Source organism: Plectropomus leopardus, chromosome 9, assembly GCF_026936395.1.
Source record: "Plectropomus leopardus strain MGB_pleo_1.0 chromosome 9, ASM2693639v1, whole genome shotgun sequence".
Classification (NCBI taxonomy): Eukaryota; Metazoa; Chordata; class Actinopteri; order Perciformes; family Serranidae; genus Plectropomus; species Plectropomus leopardus.
The window spans coordinates 20476103-20496027 of NC_142184.1; the positions used below are offsets into that span (position 1 = coordinate 20476103).

Sequence of the window (19925 nt, forward strand, 5' to 3'; positions counted from 1 at the left end):
CAGGAATTCGTTTATTTTCAACAGACAGAAAATGCCATACTTACAGCAAAAATAAATTGTTGATGCAGCAAAACTAGCTGACAGTATCTTCATATACTGTGAGCTCCATTTAGACAGTATGAGAATAGACTAACCTTCTCCATGGTGTGCCGCAGCGTGGCCGGATCTTCAATGATGTGTCTGAACAGCAGAGTAACAAGTGGAGTGAAACCATTGAAGCCAGAGCTCTGCGTCAGCCCCAGAATCATCCGTGTGCTCTTCAGCTCAGCAAACATCATAGCATAGTGGTGATTGCGTGTAAGCCGCAAACACAGACGCAATGTGGCGTGGAGGGTGTCTGGGTCCACTGGAACACTGATCATACTGACACAGGCACGAATAAGAACGGTGGTCATGTCCTCAGTCAGGCCTTGTACGACAATATCGGCGCCCTGAGAGTTGTCCGTCTCCAGGGAAGATGAGGGTCCAGACGTGGTCTCCTTCAGCTGACTGGAATCATCTTTAGGAACGCTCATCTCAACTGCTGCTCCTGAGTCCAGATCAGTCTGGGTTTCCTCGGCTTTGTTCCTTTCTCCCTCTCCTCTGTCTGAGTCAGTAATGCTACCAGCCTTGGCAGGTTTGGGCATGCGAGGGACTCTCTGGACAGTCAACATAACTGGTCTCCTGTTACCAGTCTCTTCGTTTACCTGTCCAGTAGAAAGGTTTTAGTTAAACATAGGAATCCAGCAAACTGTACTAACACAATCAACCATAAACTGACGAGTCCATGGATTTTTCATTTTTGCGTATTTTTGCGTCTCTGCCAGTGGAGAAAGTGTTTGTGTTTACCTGCACCATGGTGTTAAACTGCACAGTATATCTGCGGCGTCCAGCTGTGAAGCGGACACTGCTCTCCCCAGCTCTCCATGCCGAGTCAATGGTACTGTTGTTTGATGCGCTGTAACTGCACCAACGGCCTGAGCGGTCATCAAACCATCTCCAGTTATTCCCATTGGGTTGTAGATACTAAAGTCAGACCGAAAGAATTCGTTAATTGTGCAAAAGAGTATGCACGAAATAACACCTTACAGTGTAATGCACAAAAGTAATCCAGTAACTCCACGTAAACTAGGGACTAGTTAATGTCGAGTTAAACTAGTGATGTTCCTGATGACTAAAATCCCTGACGTTCAAACAGAAGTCCCAACTTAGACTGCTGGACTAGTCTAAAAGTACGAAAAACAGAAAGAAGAGAGAAAGAGAAGAAAGAAGTAATAATTAAGCACAAGTTAAACTATCAGTTTAAACATTGCCTGAAGAAGTTATTACCCATATTTTAAGTTATTTGAAATTGTTATAAGTAACCAAATCATATTTTAAATATTGCTGACATTTTTGGAACTTTGCACCATACATTATGAACACTGCACAACAATTCACGAAATGAAATCAAATTATTGCCAAACTGTGCTGGTTTTACGAGATTTCACATTTGTCTTATTTTCCATCTCGCCAACTGTAGGTCATATAAACAGACCAATGTTTAATTTAAATTTTTTCCTTTTTTTCCCATTTTTTTATCTTGTGTTTAGAAGCTAACAGAAGCTATTTTTATAGAGCATCATTCAACAAGAAAGAAATGACATTTCAGTGCAAATTACATCAATATGTAATTTCAATGTGTACATGATTAAAGTAATTTTAGTAACAGCTTAAACTGACTAGTTTTCCTTGTGCTGCCTAGTGATGGTAGCAACATTTAATCAATTAGTCGTGCACATCCCTAACATAAACGCAACAAACATTTATTATAAAGTTGATTGTATTTATGCAAACACTGTTGCATGGGATTGCATTTATAATCACATTTTGCAAACCTCCTGTATAATCAGTACCCTACAATCTAAACAAGTCGTGAATAAAGAAAGCAAAGAAAAATGAGCACACAGTCAAGAGGCCTGTCACGGGACGATGCGGTAAACTATTAATTGTGTCAAGAAATACCGACATACCAGATGAATGTGCGTTTCTTATTTTTACTCTCTACCAACTTTTACACTTTCCGTTCATAAACCCACAGTGCACTGTAGTCTATACCTGTGCTTGTAACTTAGCATTTCTATTTCTATATTTAAGTTCAGAATTACAATCTGTAGCTTGGTTTCTTGGTTTTAAAGACTGACAAGTACCTTGTTCATTTGTTCCCTGCGCTTTGAAGAGACTGCCATCTTCTCATAGAAGTCAATGATCAGCAGTACTGGTGTGATCCATCTGCAGAGAAACAGTCATTTTAGATGATAAATATAAATTCATCAGCAATTTAACACAAACATAATTAAAAGCTGGTGTAATATTTGTTAATGAAGATTATTATGTCGGGCTGTACAAAACTTACTTTGGTGTCTGGATGTCTTTCTGTTCTTTGGCAGCCTGTAGACAGGGCTGCACAACCTCAAGCAGCTTGATCAGCAAATCAAGAATCCCACTGTTCTCTACGACTCTTGCGCCTAACAGCTTCAGTTCCTTCCGAAAAAAAGTTAAAAAAACACAACAAGAAATGATTGTTTAGGGTGTGTGCAGAGTAACAACAAAAAATGGCTTCATCCTCTACAAGTGATCATTTTAAGGCTACAACTTTTAATGGGTGTGTTTCTGTTACCTCGAAAAGTAATGTGAGCAGCAGAATTCGTGTTGCCAGCTTGGAGGCTTGGGGGAGCGTGGCCATCTGTCTGGTCCACTCAGACACAGTCTTTGTGTCACTGGTAGTCAGGGGCTCAGCAGCCTTGATGAGCACGTCTGCTGCCTCCCACACCTACACACAACATGAACACAATCAAGCTGGTACTAGAATGCTGCACTGCTACTGCCAAGCCTTGACTTTTAAAGACGCTTTCAGGGTCATTTGTAATAAATGATAACACAAACAAGCATAATGGCTAACAAAGCTGCATTTGCATTCAATGTATGTTTTTCACTTGCTGAAACAATTTGCTCTAAAATGCCTAACAATCAATTGCAAAGACGGAAACAAAGACAACTTGTATTCAACTAAAAGCATAAAGGCATCTGACAACTCTCAGTTGACACTGAAGCCAAAATACATGACTGCCTCAATTGCCGACATTATACATACAAGAGGATGTTGGAAACAAAAAAACAGGGATATATTCATTCCACATCCCCCTTAATCACTGGACCTGAAGTCTGATCATAAATGAGAGTAGACCGCAATGTAAACCTGATTTTATCCACTGACCTGGCGGACAACCTGACCGAGGATGAGATCTCTGTACTCCGGGCCACTCCTCTTAATGGCAGTCATCAGCAGGTCACAGAGTCGGTAGACTGTGTCAGGCAACTCATCCAGAAGATGAAAGCAGCCAGGCAGCATGGAGTCAGTGAAAGTGTGCAGCTCCTGGGGGTCGAGTGGTTCAGCCTCCATGAAACGCTCCAAGCAGCGGGCCTCCTCCTCCTCCGCCCGCTCTCTAGCTCTCCTGTCCTCTTCCTCCCGCCGGCGTGCCGCTTCCTGGAGCAGACACAGAAATAATCTCAACAGCTGCTCATATAAACGGTTAATCATTTATTCATGAGGTTTCATTTAGCAGCAGGCAGTTTAAAGTGAAATGTTTTTTAATGTAATTTGAGCAGTCAGGGTGACAGACCTCAGGAGAGTCAGAGCGCTGCTCCATGCTGACCTCTTGCCCGAGTGACATGGCGATGGCCCTCATCATCTGGTCCTCCTCAGACATAGTCAGGTCCTAAAGAGGACGAGGGCAACAACGTTAGCTGCCTGAATATGACTCATGACAGTTACAAAGAATTTAAGTATGTGTTTTTGTCTATGAAAACTTACTCTTACTGCTCCGCCAAGAAGTGGAGGAGGGTGAGTGAGCAGGTACTCTGTGGCCTGCTCCATAGTGCTGGTGTTCAGTAGGGCCTCCATGGCATGCTCTCTTGAGAAACCCATATCCATCAGCTAAACAACACACAAGAAATGTTCTTTATAAAAAAGTAACAGAGGCGGTGACATGAACGAAGGGCAAATATAAAGACGCTGGGAAAGGACTGAAATTTTTCACCAATGATCAGGTAAAGTCAGACACAGGGTTTCCATTATAAAAACTGGTGCCTGTTCACCTGTCCCGGAGGATTTCAAAGTCCCAGACAAGGGGGAGAAATTCTGGTTAAATATCTTTTTACTGAATAGACTCGTGCATAACAACACTTTTTCAAAAATAAACAAATGCATATAACGCAAGCCTGCATTTGTTGGGGCAACACATAAAACAATGAATTTCCATCAACTTACCGCGTTCTAACTAGATGCAACATGAGGGAGTGTCAGCAACAAAATCAGATACATTTCAGATTGATTTAACTGGCCACGAGCAACACATTGCTGTGCAGTGTTTTGAGCTGAACTTTTGACAGCGCTCTATTTCCATTTCTTCCTGTCACATGCTTTGAAAGCTCCACAGTGGACAGTGGACAGTACAGCTGATTTGTGACCATTAGATACATCCTCATATCACCACAAAAATCTAAATAAGGTAGTGACTTGCTGAAGGACATCGCCAGGGAGCTAAAAGTTTGTGGTACATGAGTGCTGCTAATAACAACTTACTTGCTGTTGGCTATACTGCATGTAATTTCCAGTAATTATCACATTATGAAACATTTTTTTACTTAAAAAAAAAAAAACACATAGAGAGATAGCAGGCACTTGGCTATCTTTAAGTGGTCATGTCTCCAGTATAATCCTGAGTGCACGGCTGACAGGTGCGTGGTTTGTTTACATGATGTAACAAAAGTCCATATTTAACAGATTAAATGTGAGGAGATGATTTTAGGCCTACATATTTTCAGAGGGAATTATTTTTGCTGGAAATTATGATGGAGATTTAAAATGTCAGACTTCAGAGATTTTCCTGGTCACAAACCGGTGAAAACTGAACCCTGGTCAGATACTTGCTTATGTTATGAAGACAGGAGACACTCATCCACTCACTCCTTGTCTTCCCTTCTTGCTTTTGATTAAGTGCACACAACCTCTCTAATATCTCTAAAACACTCAAAAGATTTTTCTGTCACAACACTATCCTCACACTCTGCCTCAAAAAAAAAGGTATAAATCTAAACAATCTGGTCCAAACTGGTCACTCCTTTTTCAGTCCTACCTCTCAAACTTTCCTCTATCCTTTACTCCTTCCCTCCTCTAACTTTCTCCCACTCTCCCTGGTGGCTCTTATACCTGCTGGAGATGCTGCTGGCGGACCTGTGCGTGCCTCTCTCTCCCTCTGCATCTTTCCTGTTATAAAACAAATGGTGGCCCAGGATTCAGTGCATGCAGAATATGGGGGAGGAAGATTGGTCAACAAAGAGCCTCTGTTTTAGTGTCTTGCTTACAGGGCCGCCTAGATAGCGCTAATATACAATTATGTAGTTAACCTGTGCTGTCAAAACCTCCAGCAGTAGTGGCACAGCAAGCTGAAAATAATGAGGCTGCAGGAACTAACCACAGTCTGTATGCAGAAAAAGTTGTCAAACTACATACAATACCACACAATACAAGAAAAAATAAAGAAAAAAATACAACACTTGTTCCTGGACTGCTAGCCCGAAGATAAAAAACCCACTCGTATGACCGTGTAGAAAAAAGTGCAATGTAAAGGTGACAAAAGGAAACAACTGATGCCATAAACTGACTGAGAAAAGGGGCCACAGTGTCATGAGCTTTCCCAAATACCTGTGTTAGCTGGGCCTGGTTGACCTGAGGCTCACGGCGGGGGGTAGAATTGGTTGAATCATCAGCTGATCCTCCTGCTGGCCCTGCAGGTGTTGTGCCAGTACCAGCTGCTGGTGCCTCTCCAGCTGTTGTAGATGCTCCAGGGGCCCCACTGGGTGCCAAAGAAACAGTGGAGGCTGCTTCATCATCGGGGCGCACCGCCCCCTCTCTCTCTTTGGCCAAGCGCTCCTGGATAACAGGCTCTCCTCTCAGGATGTGACAGAGGATGGCCAGCATGGATTCAGCCATCCTGCCTCCATAGACCTTCAGAGGTTTCCTGTTCCACAGGCTCCGGATGCAGGTGAACGCAGCCTTGATGAAGGAGAAACTTTGTTACCATATGAAGTTCCAACATACATTCATGACAAGTCCTCCAACTCTCATCCCTAGGTAGGACAATGTCAATTAACCTTAGAGTTCATATAAAAATACATATGAGAGAGTATAGAGCATTTTAACTTTGATGGTGATTTTGACCATGTTAACAATGGAGTACAATACAATAAGTACTGCTATGTTATTTATATTCATAACTTGTAATATTCTGAAAGTTGCAGAAGTCATTGAAGTTTGTTGCCTTCTCTTTTCTTCTTTTCCAACATGGTTTAAAATGCAGAAATGCAAAAACAGAGAACAATCATTTGTGAAAAAAAGAACAGGCCGAGAATCTTACAAATATCTTTTCTCATTTCTCTGGCAACTGTGTTTTCACAAGTTCAACCACTTGAGTGCCACACACAATGTTTACTTGACTTCCCATGTTGAAAACACAAACTAATGAGTTTTATCTGTTCTAAACCTAGTAGATACTGACCTTCTGGGTGACAATGAGGAACCGAAGGGCACTGAACTGGGGCATGGTGGGTGTGACCCCGGGCATTTTGGCTGGCAGGGAATGGGGTGAGTCCAGCACAGTGCTTGGGTTCACCATCTTCTCCACCAGCATTAACCAGGCGTCTAGGAACTCCCCTGTCCCATCTGGTAGATCAGTATGCTCCAGACCCTCAGACACAGGCACCTTCCCGCCCATTGAAAGGGCCCAGTTAAATGTCCTGCAGAAAAGCAACACAACCAATAAAGCTCCTGTTCAACACAGAAATTTGAATATTGTGGATATTGCCAAGCAAAAACTGAAGTTGAAAAATTGAATTACTGTTATTTATCTCAGTATGTCACTTTATAGACTGAATCACAATGCTTATTTACAGTAGGAAGGTAGAAAAATGCGAACATATTATCAAACGGTGCTGAGCAAACTCTGCCTTATCATTAGTTTTAGGCCGCCTAAAAAAGGTCCACATTAAAAGAAATTCCGACCACTTTAAACATACTCTATATTTAGAATATTTTCACTGCTTTACCTTGTTATATATAGTATATATACACACCAACCCACTGTGAATTCCTTTGTTTGCACTATTAATTTTTATGTCACATTTAGGAACCAATAAGCAGAACCGCAATTTATTTTTTTTCATGGGTACCTGAGACTTGGCATTAAGTAATCGGTTCTAATATGGAACCAATATCTATCAGAGGAGGGGGTGACTGGGGTATAACTTTTTTTTTTCTATAGGCTATAAATGTTTTTTTCCAATCAAGCACCCTCTCTCCACCATAAATAACACCAGTGCTGTTGTTAGCGCAACGTTACAGTGATTAAGTCTACAGGGTGGGACTTACTCAAATAAGGCATCATGACCCCCAGAGCAGAAGAACTTTTGCAGCATGAGGTGGTAGGGATACTTCCTCTCATCAAACAGCATGGGGGATGTGAAACCCACTGAGCAGATGAAGAAAGTCAGCCTGCCAGACAAAAAAACCAACAACATTCATTATCACCCCTCACCTCACGTGTAACATTGGAAAACAGTGGCTGAGCCAGTCTGCTCTTACCTAAAACGAGGGGTGGGTGTGTAGGGTGGGGGCTGCCAACTTAGACCCTTGGTGAGGAGCTTTGTCAGGGCAGAGGCAGTGGCCCGGGCAGCAGGCGTGGGGGTAGTGCCCGTGCTTGTGGCATGGTGGGAGCGACGCTGGCGTACTGGGGAACCGACACACAGCTTCACCAGCAGGCCAAAGAGCTCAGCCAGAGCCCGTCCCAATCGAGATGAAGCTGGTAAGACATAAAGACGTTAGTGAGGGACAATAAACTCATGGGGATTTTAGGCAAATATATCTGCTAAAATATTAACAGCATTAAAAACTTGATTGTGTGTCAAAGAAATCATCTCACCAGACAGCAGCGGTTTAATCTGTTTTATGCGGGTGGCCATGGCTGGGGTAAGTTTGGACTTGGCCTTCGGGTCGGCTGCAGTGGGTTCGTCGGTCTCCATGGGAGCCAAGGTGTCCCCATCTAGACCCATGCCTTCCAACAGTCCACCAGCAGATGAATCCACAGACACTGCCTCAGACTCTGCTAGATAAAGGAAGGGGAGACTGAAGTTGTTGGAGGGTGTTCCAGGGACATGGCAGTTTTCAGTGAACAAAATTAAATGGTTAAATTACCGGTTCTCCTGGAGCCAGAGGCTCCGGTTGCTGCAGTGCTGCCAGATGGCTTCTCCTCTTTGGGCACCAGTTTCTGCATGTCAGCCTGACCAAACTCGCATCCTGGAGGCAGGCTGTTGGGCAGAAGCGAGAGGTGTTACAGGGCTGCAGCTGATCAAACAGTTCAAATAAGGGGGTAAAGGATAAGAGATTCACCTGTTAGGTGTGCAAAGGGACAGCAGCACGGTGCTCTCCCATACCAGAGAGCAGTAGAGCTGACTGAGTTTGTTGAGAACACTTAAGCCCAGCTGGGAGCCCCACTGGTTGACTGAAATAGCTCTGATCTCACTCTGTTAAGAAAGAGAACAGAGACACTCAGAGCTTCTGAACCATCTGAAATGGTCGCAAATTTTAAGAACCCCCTCAAGAATTTAGAAAATAAATATATTTTTTGGTAAACATCCCCTCTAACATGTTATCTTATTTATAAATGTATCACAATTGTGCACACCTGAGTGATAAAAGGAATAGATAAGATCATTAGCTGTGAAGGTAATTCTGTGAAATGCAGTGCCCATTAAAACGATTTATCCTTCTGCATAATTTTTTGTTCACCACACTGACATACAATACAGTGGCTGTAATTAGATCTTTTAAACACTGATCAACAAAAATAAGGTAAGTACAGCATGGGGGGGTAATTCAGTTTGTTAAGAAAATAAATGTATATTTACCTGTCCTACTCTGCAAGTATGGACAAACATGAGGATGTAGGCATGCGCTGCAGTCAGAGCATGTAGCAGTGGTGTGGCACGGGCTGACAACGTGGCGTCGGTGACATGGCCCGCGTTGGCCAGTTCTCTGAGAAGCACGGACCCACCAGGCACTTCAATTGGTCGATGAAGTGGCTCCAGAGATGTCAGGATACTGTCCAGTTGGCACAGGCCTTCCTGAAGTACCTTAGGCTCATGAGAGAGAGTCTAGGGGGGAGAATCGAAGAAAAAAAGTACTAAGCAAACTGATGATTCTTTGACGTTTTCATTAAACGAGCATGAGTGTTATCTGTCACATTACACTCATGTTCATATCTGTTGTTCCAGCTGTTATTCTTTTGTGCTTACCAATATGGACTTGCAGACACCAGCCACAGCCTGACAGGCAGCAGAGGTGGGGAAGTCTATGGGCAAGTTGGGCAGGCCCAGAATGGAAACCAGAGGTAGCAGCCCCTTCTGGTTAACAAACTCCTGACAGTGGTCATCTGTGGTGTTGTTGCTTAGTATGGACTCCACAAACTTCATCTAGAAAACATTTGCATCACAAATCAGTAAACTGAGCCATCAGCTGAGCTCTGCTTATAGCTTGGAATATTTCACAACATATCCAAAACAATACTGAAACTGTCAAAGAATCCACACTCACCACATTCAGAATATAATCCATTAGAGGAATGGGTATCCGCTCCTCAGTGCCCACCACCCTGCAAGAATCCAAACACCATCAAAGTGACCACCAGCTAAAATGTTATGAATCTAGTTGATTGACTTGAAAAAACAAAATCTAAGTCTGTAAAGAGTTTTTGTTCTATTCTATTGTGTTATAAACTCAGCGTCATACAGTTCAAGTGGCACTGACTGTCTGTTGCTCTCTGGTTCCCCCTGCTGCTGGCTGAATGTGTGGAGGGCCTCCTCTTCCTCTTCATCCTCACTTGAAGCTTCTTCAGCAGCATGGCTGGAGCGTGCTGGTGGCACTGCCACAGTGCCATCTGCTTTCTGGATAGATGGTTTCTGGCAGATGTACTCAGGGGCTCGACCCAGGTTGCAGATCTCCTCCAGTAACTGTGACAAGAAGTTAGCTTTTATTATCTTGCCGAATCATGTGGTGACACAAGAAGTACTGCTCGTAAATGGAGGTATACTACCTTAATAATGGCAGTAGTAGCATCAGTCTTCAAAGTGGGTTGGTGCCTCATGAGCTCGTCCACAGCGCTGCCCAAGTTGGATGCAGTGTCACCTGAAGCCAAACACAGAGCATGTCACCTACTCAAGCAGGTTCCACAGGTGAAGATCTTAATATAGCAGCACAAACAGGCCAACTCACCTAATGGGTCTGAGCTGCGTCGCCGCCGCATGGCAGGCAGGTAGTCAGGGGACAAAAGCACTTTGAAGAGTCGCTCAAACGGCTGGCACTGAACGAACGAGTGCAGGCCTCTTGCATTCAGGCACAGGGCGCTGAACACATTTGGGAGAGAACCCAACACCTCACGGGTAGCAGGAACCTGGAAAAGAAAAACAATGAAGAATAGGCAATAAAGATTTAAAACACACACACAAAGGTGCAAGAGGGTGAATGTAATGAAACTCATTACCGCTTTCCCCATCAAATACCCAACATCAACATGCGCCTTTTAATAACGCTGGCTTACATTGTAACCCTTACATAGTTTATACAAAGAGCCGTATGATAGGCCAGTCAGAAACTATCACAACAGTGACAGAAAAGCCCATTTAGGAGCACATCGGCCAGACACTGTATTTAGCTGGTGAGTGATGTGCTGTTATTACTGTGTGCGTTGTGAGCTTGATTTTAGCTGTGTAGTTAACCTACTGTTAAGAGAGTGTTACATTAATGTTAAGAGATTGTTGTCATAGAAATAAAGCCCATGCACAGCGCTTCATTAGAAACAGTGCTCAGAGCTGGAATTAAGCAACTCTGTATATGTTAACGTACATAACTGGATGATGCAACTCAATAAGCAGCATAAAGACATGGAGGCTTTCACAAATTTGTCAATTAATTTTTTCATGCATGTCTACTACTGCATATTCCATCATACATCTCATGTAGAATTTACAGTACAGCAATGTGATTTGAAATACAAAAAAAATTATCTAGCTTCATACTAAAATAATGTAAATGGGGTCATTGTTAGTTCGGGAGACATTAGGTTTTTTTTAAAGATGACATTTCGCCCCTTTCAGCATCTGTGTGAGGAGGTTCAGGTATGTTTTGATCCATCTGTAGGCGACTCTAACTACTTCAGACTAAAGCTTATAATTTAATCATTTTACTTGTTAATTTTATGACTAAAGTCAAAGGTCTACACACTGACCTAAAAATATACTGCAACCATTTTAACACCGACAGTCAACCAACACCCAAAGCAAATGAGCCAGAAGAGCTGAGGGCTGCAGTAATCAAAAATTTAAATCTGTAGTTGTTAGTAAAGTCTTTAAGCCACTGCTGAAAGACTTCAATGATTGCAGATATTTAATTTGTTACAGGTGCTGAGACAAGGACAGTAAAAAACAGACAGATAACATTGAACTGTCGTTAAATGTCAGACACTGGAAAAAGGAGGAGACCAAAAAAAAAAAAAAAAACAGCACACAAGAGCAATGCTGGAAACTCACGTCTTTGATGAGAAGGGCATGCAGCATGACATCAGTGAGACCATTATCCTGCAGGGAGGAGAGCAGGGATGGCTCCTGGAACACAAACACCGTCACAACCTCCGTCGCTGCAAACCCAAAAGATGGAGACAGAAGCACGGGGGGAGAAAAAAGGAGATCAGAACCCAAAGCCATGATGACAATTTTAACATGACATTAATTAAGCACATTGTGAATTTGATTACAGTCACTACACTTCTCCAGTTGACGCCTAGTTTAATAGGACATCAACTTTGATTTCAGGTCAAGTGAAAGCAATTTGCTTAGTCAGAAGTGTACTTTAAGGGCTTTTCTAAAGCACTACTATGAACTCACCTAAGAGGAACAGTGAAGGGCCATAATACTCTGCATTACTGATGATGTGCTTGAGTGAGGTAGGCAACGACCCATCCATTACTTGTGAGAAAAAGAGGGTACACACACATTAACAACCAATATTTGCATAAGGAAGCGTAAATATCTTGACACAATTTAAGAACCCGCTGAACATGTATAAACAAGATTAGTGCAAGACCCTTGATCTCAAATCTACAGAGCAAGTAAGAGGAAGCCAATGACTCACCATGGCGGATACCATCAGAAAAGGCAGGGTCCTGGATGGCTTTCTTCAAGAAGTTCAACATCGACTTTAACAGAGCCGCCCTCTGGGGGATACACTGCATACCTAGAAAAACAAAGTGTCACAGTAATGACAGACTACAATAGAGGCAGGTGTGTGGATTTTTATTTATTTTTTGCATGCATTTTGTGTGTGTACCTGCACGAGGCATGTTAGCAGCACTGCTCTGAGGTCGGTGCTCCGCTTCTGGTCTGGAACCGGAAGATGTTGATGGTCCAGGGCTGCTTTCCATGGCCTCTGACACTGTGAGAACACACAATGTTGGGAAATGATCACAACTGTGAGATTCTTCATACGGCATTAATGTTTAATATTCTGGAACTTAAAATTAAAACCTTAATTTATATACATTTCTGAATGTGAAAACATTCCTCAGATTTTAGAAATAGTGACTTACTCTCCATGTCTGTATCCATGTCCTCAGACTCAACAGCTGCGCTAGGCCTCTGGATCTTTGGCTTGATGACAAAAGGGCACTCTTTCCTGGACAGGTCCACCTCATGCTGCATATACAAAGTAATTGACAGAGTGATGGAGAGAAGAATGAGTGCGTCCAGGGGCTTGGCAGAAGTTTCAGTGACTCAGTAGCTAAAGGCTGCTGTGTCAGGAATAGATAAATGCAAAGTATAACTAACCTCTAGCCTGCAGATGAAAATGGAAAGGCCGCTGTGGGACTGAAAGGCAGCCATGTCAAGGTTGGTGATGAGGTCCACGACCCGCACTGCTCGTGTCACAAAGGTGATCTGGTCCTGTTCATCACCCAGGAACTTGATAACCTACAAAGACAAATATATTTACTTGATGGTGTCTATTCTGAAGATATAGGCTTAAGGGCAGGTTTTTTTTCTTTTTAGGAAGAACTACAATTGTTAATTACATACTGATAGGATCAGGATATACCTTTAGAAGAGCTTCCATCATACCACATGACACAAGGGCTTCTCCTCCAGCATCATAGCTAGCCAAGTGGTAGAGGAATGAGAAGAGTGCAGTGGCAAACTGGTGTGGGTAAGGTTCCATCAGAGGATCTAGGGAATAGGAATCAAAAGTTAATAAACAAGCTTCCATTTTTATTCTCCCACTTTCTTGTGCCTCGTGCGCTGAACTATTTGACAATTTTTTTGGCTGCATTCTCACCGATCATTGCTTGTATACAGTTGCGCACCAACACAGGCAAGAAGCCGTGGTAGGAGGCAGTGCCTGTGCAGTCAATGATGTTGGAAAGCTTGGGCGTCCGCTCCAGATGGACAATCGAAGTTAAAGTGCGCAAAGATGCTGCCTTGATATCCTGAAGAACAAAACCACATTCAGCATTTCAGAAAACTGAAAAGGGACTTATTACACTACTGCATTGACACTAGAAAACACACACATTAAAATAACCGGAAAATAGTTTTGGTAAGTACTTGAAGCTATCTGTAATTTCACAATTACAGTACTACTGTGGCATAGTATAATAACATAGTGATTAAGCCGAAAAAGCAAACTATGTTCTTACCACAAGCTGTTTGTCTGTAATCTGTAATACATCCACCAGCTCCTCTATCAAGCCATTATACAGAATACTGTTGGCTGACTCTTGGAGTGCATTTGAATACACTGCGAAGACATAGAAAATGTCAGAAGTTAAAACTCAGAACAAAATCCTTTGTCACATTATATGAGGAAGGGCTCCTACTCACCCAGTATAGAGATCGCATGTAGTCGGGCCTGCACCGCTTGCAACCTCTTTTTGTGATTTGAGAAACCATGGGCCAGTCGAATGTGTGTGAACAGCAGGGTCTGTTTGTCTTTAGGGATGTTGTACATCACTGTCAGCGACTCCATGATTTCAGATGGGCTCTCTGAAATCTGAGAGACAAAGAACAAGTGCAAAATGAAGAACCAGAGGTATTGCTACCTAAATATCAATGACACAACTCTGATCAGACTGTACCTTGTCAAGCTGCTCGATGTGAATATAGTGTAGTGTGTTACTACTAGTCTGCTGGGGAAATAAGAGTTCAGAAAGGGTTAGAAAGAAGTTCAGCCATCAACACTATATCACAAGTGTAATTATTTTTCACTATGTGTAATGACAAAAAAATGTTTTGGTCTTCACCTTTCTCTCTACCTTGACCTCAGGGCCTGGTTCAGCGTAAAACTCAAAGTGCAGTGTGGTGGCACTGGGCGGGTACTTCTGTTCACAAACCACCAGGGGGCAGCATTGTAAGGAGAGATAGTTTATAAATAATGGTTAATTAGTCTTCTCTGACAGCCTTTATTCATAAACATAAAACTAATAGGCCCACAGCTGTAGATAGTTGATGGAGACAGTTATTAAACGTCACTCTGTGAAATTCTTACCGTCATAAGCAGATCCCTGCAACACTCAGCCAGACCAAAGCCATTCTCCTTTCCTCCCCAGCTCTGCAAAAGAGAACAAAGAGACTAAACAATGCAGCTCTTTCTCTTGAGGGACAGCTGGAATCATTGCAAAAGGAAAACAATGGCATTCACGAGACCTCAGCCAGGTGTTGCAGACGAGCCAGTAGAGGCGTCCTTTTGTCGGATCCCAGTCTTGTGATGTAGTTGGAGCGCTTACTGAACACATAGAGCAGGTTCAGCACAGACAGGACCACCTGCATGTCACATGACGCTAACAAGGTGGTTAAGTGCTGTGAACAGGATGGGAGAGACAGATGACACAGGGTTAAAGTTAGTGAGCTGCTATACTTTTGCCTCTGTGACATATGCACAGTCCAGAAAAGCAGAGTGGTGGTCAAGAATACCTCTATGGAGCTGTAGAGGTGCCTAGAGAAGCTATACTCAATGAGCAGGGCTGTGAAGTTGAGCACTGCCAAAAGCAGAGCTTTGAGCTGTCCATTATCGGGCCGGTCACACACCAGCAGCCATGACATATTCTCGACTGTCTGGCCTGCATCGCATAGAATGCCATCAAAGCGGTCCAGGAGATCCACCCAGTGGTACAGCTCACACTGTTGAAGACAAACAAAATCACATCCAGTGATCAATCAAGTAAAGGTAAAATATGCCAGGATTTTCTATTTTCCTCAAAGACACATGGTACTACGTCCTGAATATAGGAAGGATTTTTAATATGGATGAAGTCTGAACCCAGATACCCTTCAATGAACCTGATGTGAACTACAAAGACTCACAGCATGGATGAGAATTACAAAATTTTACTTTTTAGTTGGCTTAGTTGGCTGGTTTGTGTTTGACTCATCAAGTGTTTATAGGCAATAGTTTCTGGAGTTGGGACATGTGGAAACAGTGTACAAAAAATCTGTTGAAAACCACCATCCATGTTTTAACACCTCTAATTTGTTTATACTCAGGGTGGTATCAACATTTGTTTTGCTACTCTCCGCACTCCCAGCATACCTGTTCTTGTCAGCTACCCATTTTATTATTTGTCTTTTAGGCTTTATGGCGGAGATGAGGGATTACATGCAAATTCAAAATACTCATAGAAACAAGGGAGTAGAAATTACTTAATGAACAACTATGGCACCTTGAAGGGCATGTTATCCAAAGGTACAATGACATTAAACTAGTTAAATATAAAATCTAAAAAACCTATTTCAGCCCATTATCTACACAAACATAGCATTATAGCATTTTCCTTAGACCTTTTATGTCACCTCTAACCTTCCCTGTAGTGCCTCGCACAACGCTGTCATTAACTTTATGTTGACCTTTTCAGACAAAACATCAATCTTAAAATAATGATTTACAGCACAGCAGTTTGAGATTGACTGATGGTTAACATGTAGTATGAATAAGCCACTATAAAATGATCATTTCATACTCATTCCTTTGTAAGACAAAAGTAAGGCAAAAACAGGTAAATGAAAACAATCAAAATGTGAATTCAGCTGTACTGAGCAGGATGGGACTGAGCAGAGGACACTGAGCAGAGTAATCAGCTGTCTCTTGCCTGCCCAGTCACACAAGTAACAGGACAAAACCTTTGTCGCCTTTTACTTTTATCAGTAATTTTAAATGGTGATATAGCTTATAACACAGCATAGCTGCTGCCATTAGCCTCTATGTATATATTTATGTATGTTGATAGGATGCCATAATCTTAAAATAATGAAGTTCCATTTAGCTGCATGAGAATGACTAATAGTCAGCATGTAGTATAAATTAGCTAATTTCATGCTCATTTCAGTAACTGGTATTTATGCCAATTTGTGATGTTTGGGTGAGTTTAACTGTGGGAAGAGGTCTCTACAACAAAACGATCTGGAACTGTAATGTGGACACGCCATTTTCATGAATGCAGCACTTTTAAAACTGGACAGTTTAGTGTAGAAACACTCCAAAATATGCCCCAGTTCCTATCAAATTCCTGGAATACACTGCTGATGTCACTGAAGTTTCACACAATCATTGACTAGCGGGAACCCTGTCCAAACAGATATACAGTTTTGACAGGGTTCCCAAAGAAAACACTAAGGGAGGTGCTTCTCCATCTTTTCTTTGGGGCTTACCTTGCCAATATTCCAGGTCTTGATGTGCTGAAGTTCAACCAGCAGTTGCTCATCACTGCATGCTTTGAGCTTCTCTATAAGTATCCTGCAGTCAGCAGGCTGTTGGTTCAGAAGGAGCACAAAATGGTTAGTCAAGCAGAGTGCATGCCTCCTTTTGACTAACATAGTATAGAACAGTATAACACAGTTCAGCATTGCTGTGTTGTTAAAGTGTATATTTCTTCTGTGAACTTACAGATAACCTCGCTGACCAGCACTAGAAGTATTTTTGTCCTGTTTATGTGCAAGGCCAAGGTATGACTATCTATGCCCTAAGCTCAGATGTGTCACTACTCAAAATAATTGGCTCAACATAGTCAACCAACCAACAAGCAGTTCTGGTGAAGCATACCGACAGCTTAACAGATACAAACATTATAGTTATGGGATCTGCTTTCCTTTAAACTATCTAAGTGCTGTGTTACTGCTATGTAAAGCCAAAATGCAATGCTGCTGCTGCTGCTTACATACTCACCACTGCTATGATTTTTATAGTGAAGCACCTATAGAATATACATCAACATTGTCACAAAGGCCAGCATCTGACTGCCTTACTCCTTTTTTCAGTCCCTTCGTCAGTAAATCAATTTGCAAAAGGGGAATAGTAAAAGAGGCACTTAACTGGTTGGATAAGGAGGAGTGGGTGAAGGCGTCTGATATGTTAGAGGTTTAAGATTTGCACAAACAACAGTAAAGTATGCATAACCTCTTACTAAGCACTCATGTTCTACAGAAAATATCTCAGGCTGTGCCCCCATCATGGGTTCCTATCACATCTGGTCATAGTAAAGCTTGGTTTAGTTATCTCAACTTTATGCAAATTAGGCACTAGTGAGGCTAAAATGGCTATGAGGGAAGTATCAAGTATACTCACAGCTTCCGTAGGAGTTTTCTTTAACTTGCTTCTGTCGACCTTCATTGTCGATAATCTCTATTTGTTCCTCCTGTTGAGAAATTACCATGTATATAAATAAACAATACATGATGCTAACGGTAAAAACAACAGAGTTATCATTTGTAAATAAGAAAGATATAGTACAATAAACATCTACATATTCTAAAACTAAACAAACTGATAACTGTAGGAGTACATAACATGGCATGTGAAATGTACTTACACAAAATAATTTGGCAATACCCACTCAACAGCATGTTCCAGTCACGTTATCTGCAAAATGATGGTTAAAAAAAAAAATCAAACAAGCAACCACAACAAAATATATATATATATATTACAAAATATGTAAACTAAGTTATAAGATATTTTGATCTCAAGAAAGGATGGTCCCAAGAATCCTGTACATAATGCTTGTAATTAATTGGATACATACAATTTTATAACACAATGCCTAACAGTCTATTCTGTCTATTTATATAGGAAATGTAAAAAAAAAAATGACAAAACACAGACAAGCAACTATCAAGCTTGAATTTTGGCAAAGCACTCAAATTATAAGGCCAGTGGGTTTTTTTCCCTTTACAAAAAATCTGTTACAGCTCACCTACGATTGATCACATCCATTAGTTAAAATGTGATAACCCCAGGAAATCTGTTTAGGTTATGAAGCAAGGTCTGATCATCACAAAGCAGACTGAGGAAGAGCATTAGCTAGTGGCTAACTAGCAACATACGACACAAAGTTAATTAAATTAGGCTGGGCCCTATTTAATGGCCTAACGCATTTACTTAACGTTTCTCGAACTTGGGAATCCAAGTGAAATCTCGATGAAAGATATCGCTGCATCACTGTGTGCTTTCCCATCATCAACTCTAGCGACTTGACGCTGACAGGTTTAAGTTATAGCTACCTAGCTAACAAGCTAACGTCACCCTAGCTAACAGCATAACCTTATTTACCTATTGTTAACAAGTCACCACACACATGTTGGACTGCAGTTACTTGTCAAAAACGACTCCGGTTTGCTTGGTGGCTGGCTAGCAACACGTCTGACGAAACAAGACACGTTGAGAGGCTCAACGTACCAAAGAAATAGATCGGTAACGGTTGCTACGGAGTTGATGTTAGCCCCTGACCAGCTAACTGTGAGCTACCGGTTAGCAAACGATCTTCTTTTGAAATACTTCAAAGCATTTGAATACCACCAGACCATATAAAAGTCGGACAAGTGCCAAACAAGTAGTGTGGGTAATCAAAGGCAAACACTCAAATGTAGCTAACCAAAAATCAAGCAGTTTTCACAATTTATGCCACAGCTGTCAATCCAGATCTAACAAATTCACCATGCTGTCCTGACCTGACTCTTGACTAATTTAGGTCGGGGCTGTGCAGGCCGCAAAAAGAACACCGCACTCCCCACTCCTGCACCATCCCCACTCCAAGTAAAAACGAAACCGTAAACACCACTCGGTGATCAGCGCCAGTAAGATGGGTGTGCGTCAAGTATGCAGAGCCAGGTAACGTTACTTTGTTAAGGCTCTTACCCCGGTTCCTCGGCTAGACAGTCGTAGCACGCGCTAGCTAGCGAGCTAGCTCCCGTTAGTTGAATAGCAGGCAGAAACGCATAATAACTCGCTGAATCATTGTCGGACGGGTATAACGTGACACTGCGAGTTCTGTTTTCAGTTTTCGTTTAGACAAAATGACTACCGGCTACCGACTCGTTACAGAAGTGTGTTCATCCGTCCGTTGTGTTATTTTTCAGAGTATCCGCGCTTGTTTCCCTAGCACATAGGCACTAGCTGTTGGCACAGTCATCATGACTCTGGGTAGTGTGCAAAAAGTGAATAACGTTACGGCAGGGAATCAGTAGCCACTGTTTATCGATGCAGTGCATGTTAATATAGGGCAACTGGTGCTCTGTGGAACACATCACCTTAATATTTTATGCGGTCCTTAACATTTAACATCAACACGGGTCTCCTCCTGACAGTAAACGACCAAAAACCCAAGAATAATGATGGCTACATGGGCATGCATTATGATTTTCGTAAAAATCTATCCCGTGCACAGTTGTCAACCTCCCAATGGAAGAATGCATTTTTAAATGTGCTTCACAAGCAGCAAACTCGCGACTGATCGTGTACAGAGAATCAAAAATATGTAAGT

General features: G+C 42.1%; 1 protein-coding gene across 2 annotated transcripts in view; it reads right to left on the bottom strand.

Annotated features, from left to right (window-relative positions):
* Window positions 1-19925, bottom strand: part of huwe1 (HECT, UBA and WWE domain containing E3 ubiquitin protein ligase 1) — a 49023-nt gene that overhangs the window by 24171 nt on the left and 4927 nt on the right. Inside the window, exons 3-41 of one of the 2 annotated variants that reach the window (XM_088082185.1) lie at window positions 17976-18025; window positions 17732-17801; window positions 16819-16917; window positions 15088-15294; window positions 14821-14973; window positions 14663-14725; window positions 14418-14495; window positions 14253-14300; window positions 13999-14167; window positions 13815-13915; window positions 13454-13604; window positions 13217-13344; window positions 12952-13092; window positions 12714-12819; window positions 12455-12559; window positions 12260-12361; window positions 12013-12093; window positions 11659-11765; window positions 10346-10523; window positions 10167-10258; window positions 9881-10083; window positions 9668-9725; window positions 9370-9546; window positions 8983-9228; window positions 8465-8598; window positions 8270-8382; window positions 7998-8180; window positions 7661-7877; window positions 7448-7570; window positions 6579-6816; window positions 5726-6076; window positions 3833-3955; window positions 3642-3737; window positions 3236-3505; window positions 2639-2791; window positions 2375-2502; window positions 2169-2250; window positions 829-1005; window positions 135-686 (exon numbers count right to left, since the gene is read on the bottom strand). In XM_088082185.1, the coding sequence (XP_087938311.1) occupies window positions 135-686; window positions 829-1005; window positions 2169-2250; window positions 2375-2502; window positions 2639-2791; window positions 3236-3505; window positions 3642-3737; window positions 3833-3955; window positions 5726-6076; window positions 6579-6816; window positions 7448-7570; window positions 7661-7877; window positions 7998-8180; window positions 8270-8382; window positions 8465-8598; window positions 8983-9228; window positions 9370-9546; window positions 9668-9725; window positions 9881-10083; window positions 10167-10258; window positions 10346-10523; window positions 11659-11765; window positions 12013-12093; window positions 12260-12361; window positions 12455-12559; window positions 12714-12819; window positions 12952-13092; window positions 13217-13344; window positions 13454-13604; window positions 13815-13915; window positions 13999-14167; window positions 14253-14300; window positions 14418-14495; window positions 14663-14725; window positions 14821-14973; window positions 15088-15294; window positions 16819-16917; window positions 17732-17776 (5778 nt within the window). In that variant the 5' untranslated portion in view covers window positions 17777-17801; window positions 17976-18025. Of the gene's footprint in view, window positions 1-134; window positions 687-828; window positions 1006-2168; window positions 2251-2374; window positions 2503-2638; window positions 2792-3235; window positions 3506-3641; window positions 3738-3832; window positions 3956-5725; window positions 6077-6578; window positions 6817-7447; window positions 7571-7660; window positions 7878-7997; window positions 8181-8269; window positions 8383-8464; window positions 8599-8982; window positions 9229-9369; window positions 9547-9667; window positions 9726-9862; window positions 10084-10166; window positions 10259-10345; window positions 10524-11658; window positions 11766-12012; window positions 12094-12259; window positions 12362-12454; window positions 12560-12713; window positions 12820-12951; window positions 13093-13216; window positions 13345-13453; window positions 13605-13814; window positions 13916-13998; window positions 14168-14252; window positions 14304-14417; window positions 14496-14662; window positions 14726-14820; window positions 14974-15087; window positions 15295-16818; window positions 16918-17731; window positions 17802-17975; window positions 18026-19925 lie in introns of both variants that reach the window. The other variant, XM_088082184.1, reaches the window with a different exon arrangement.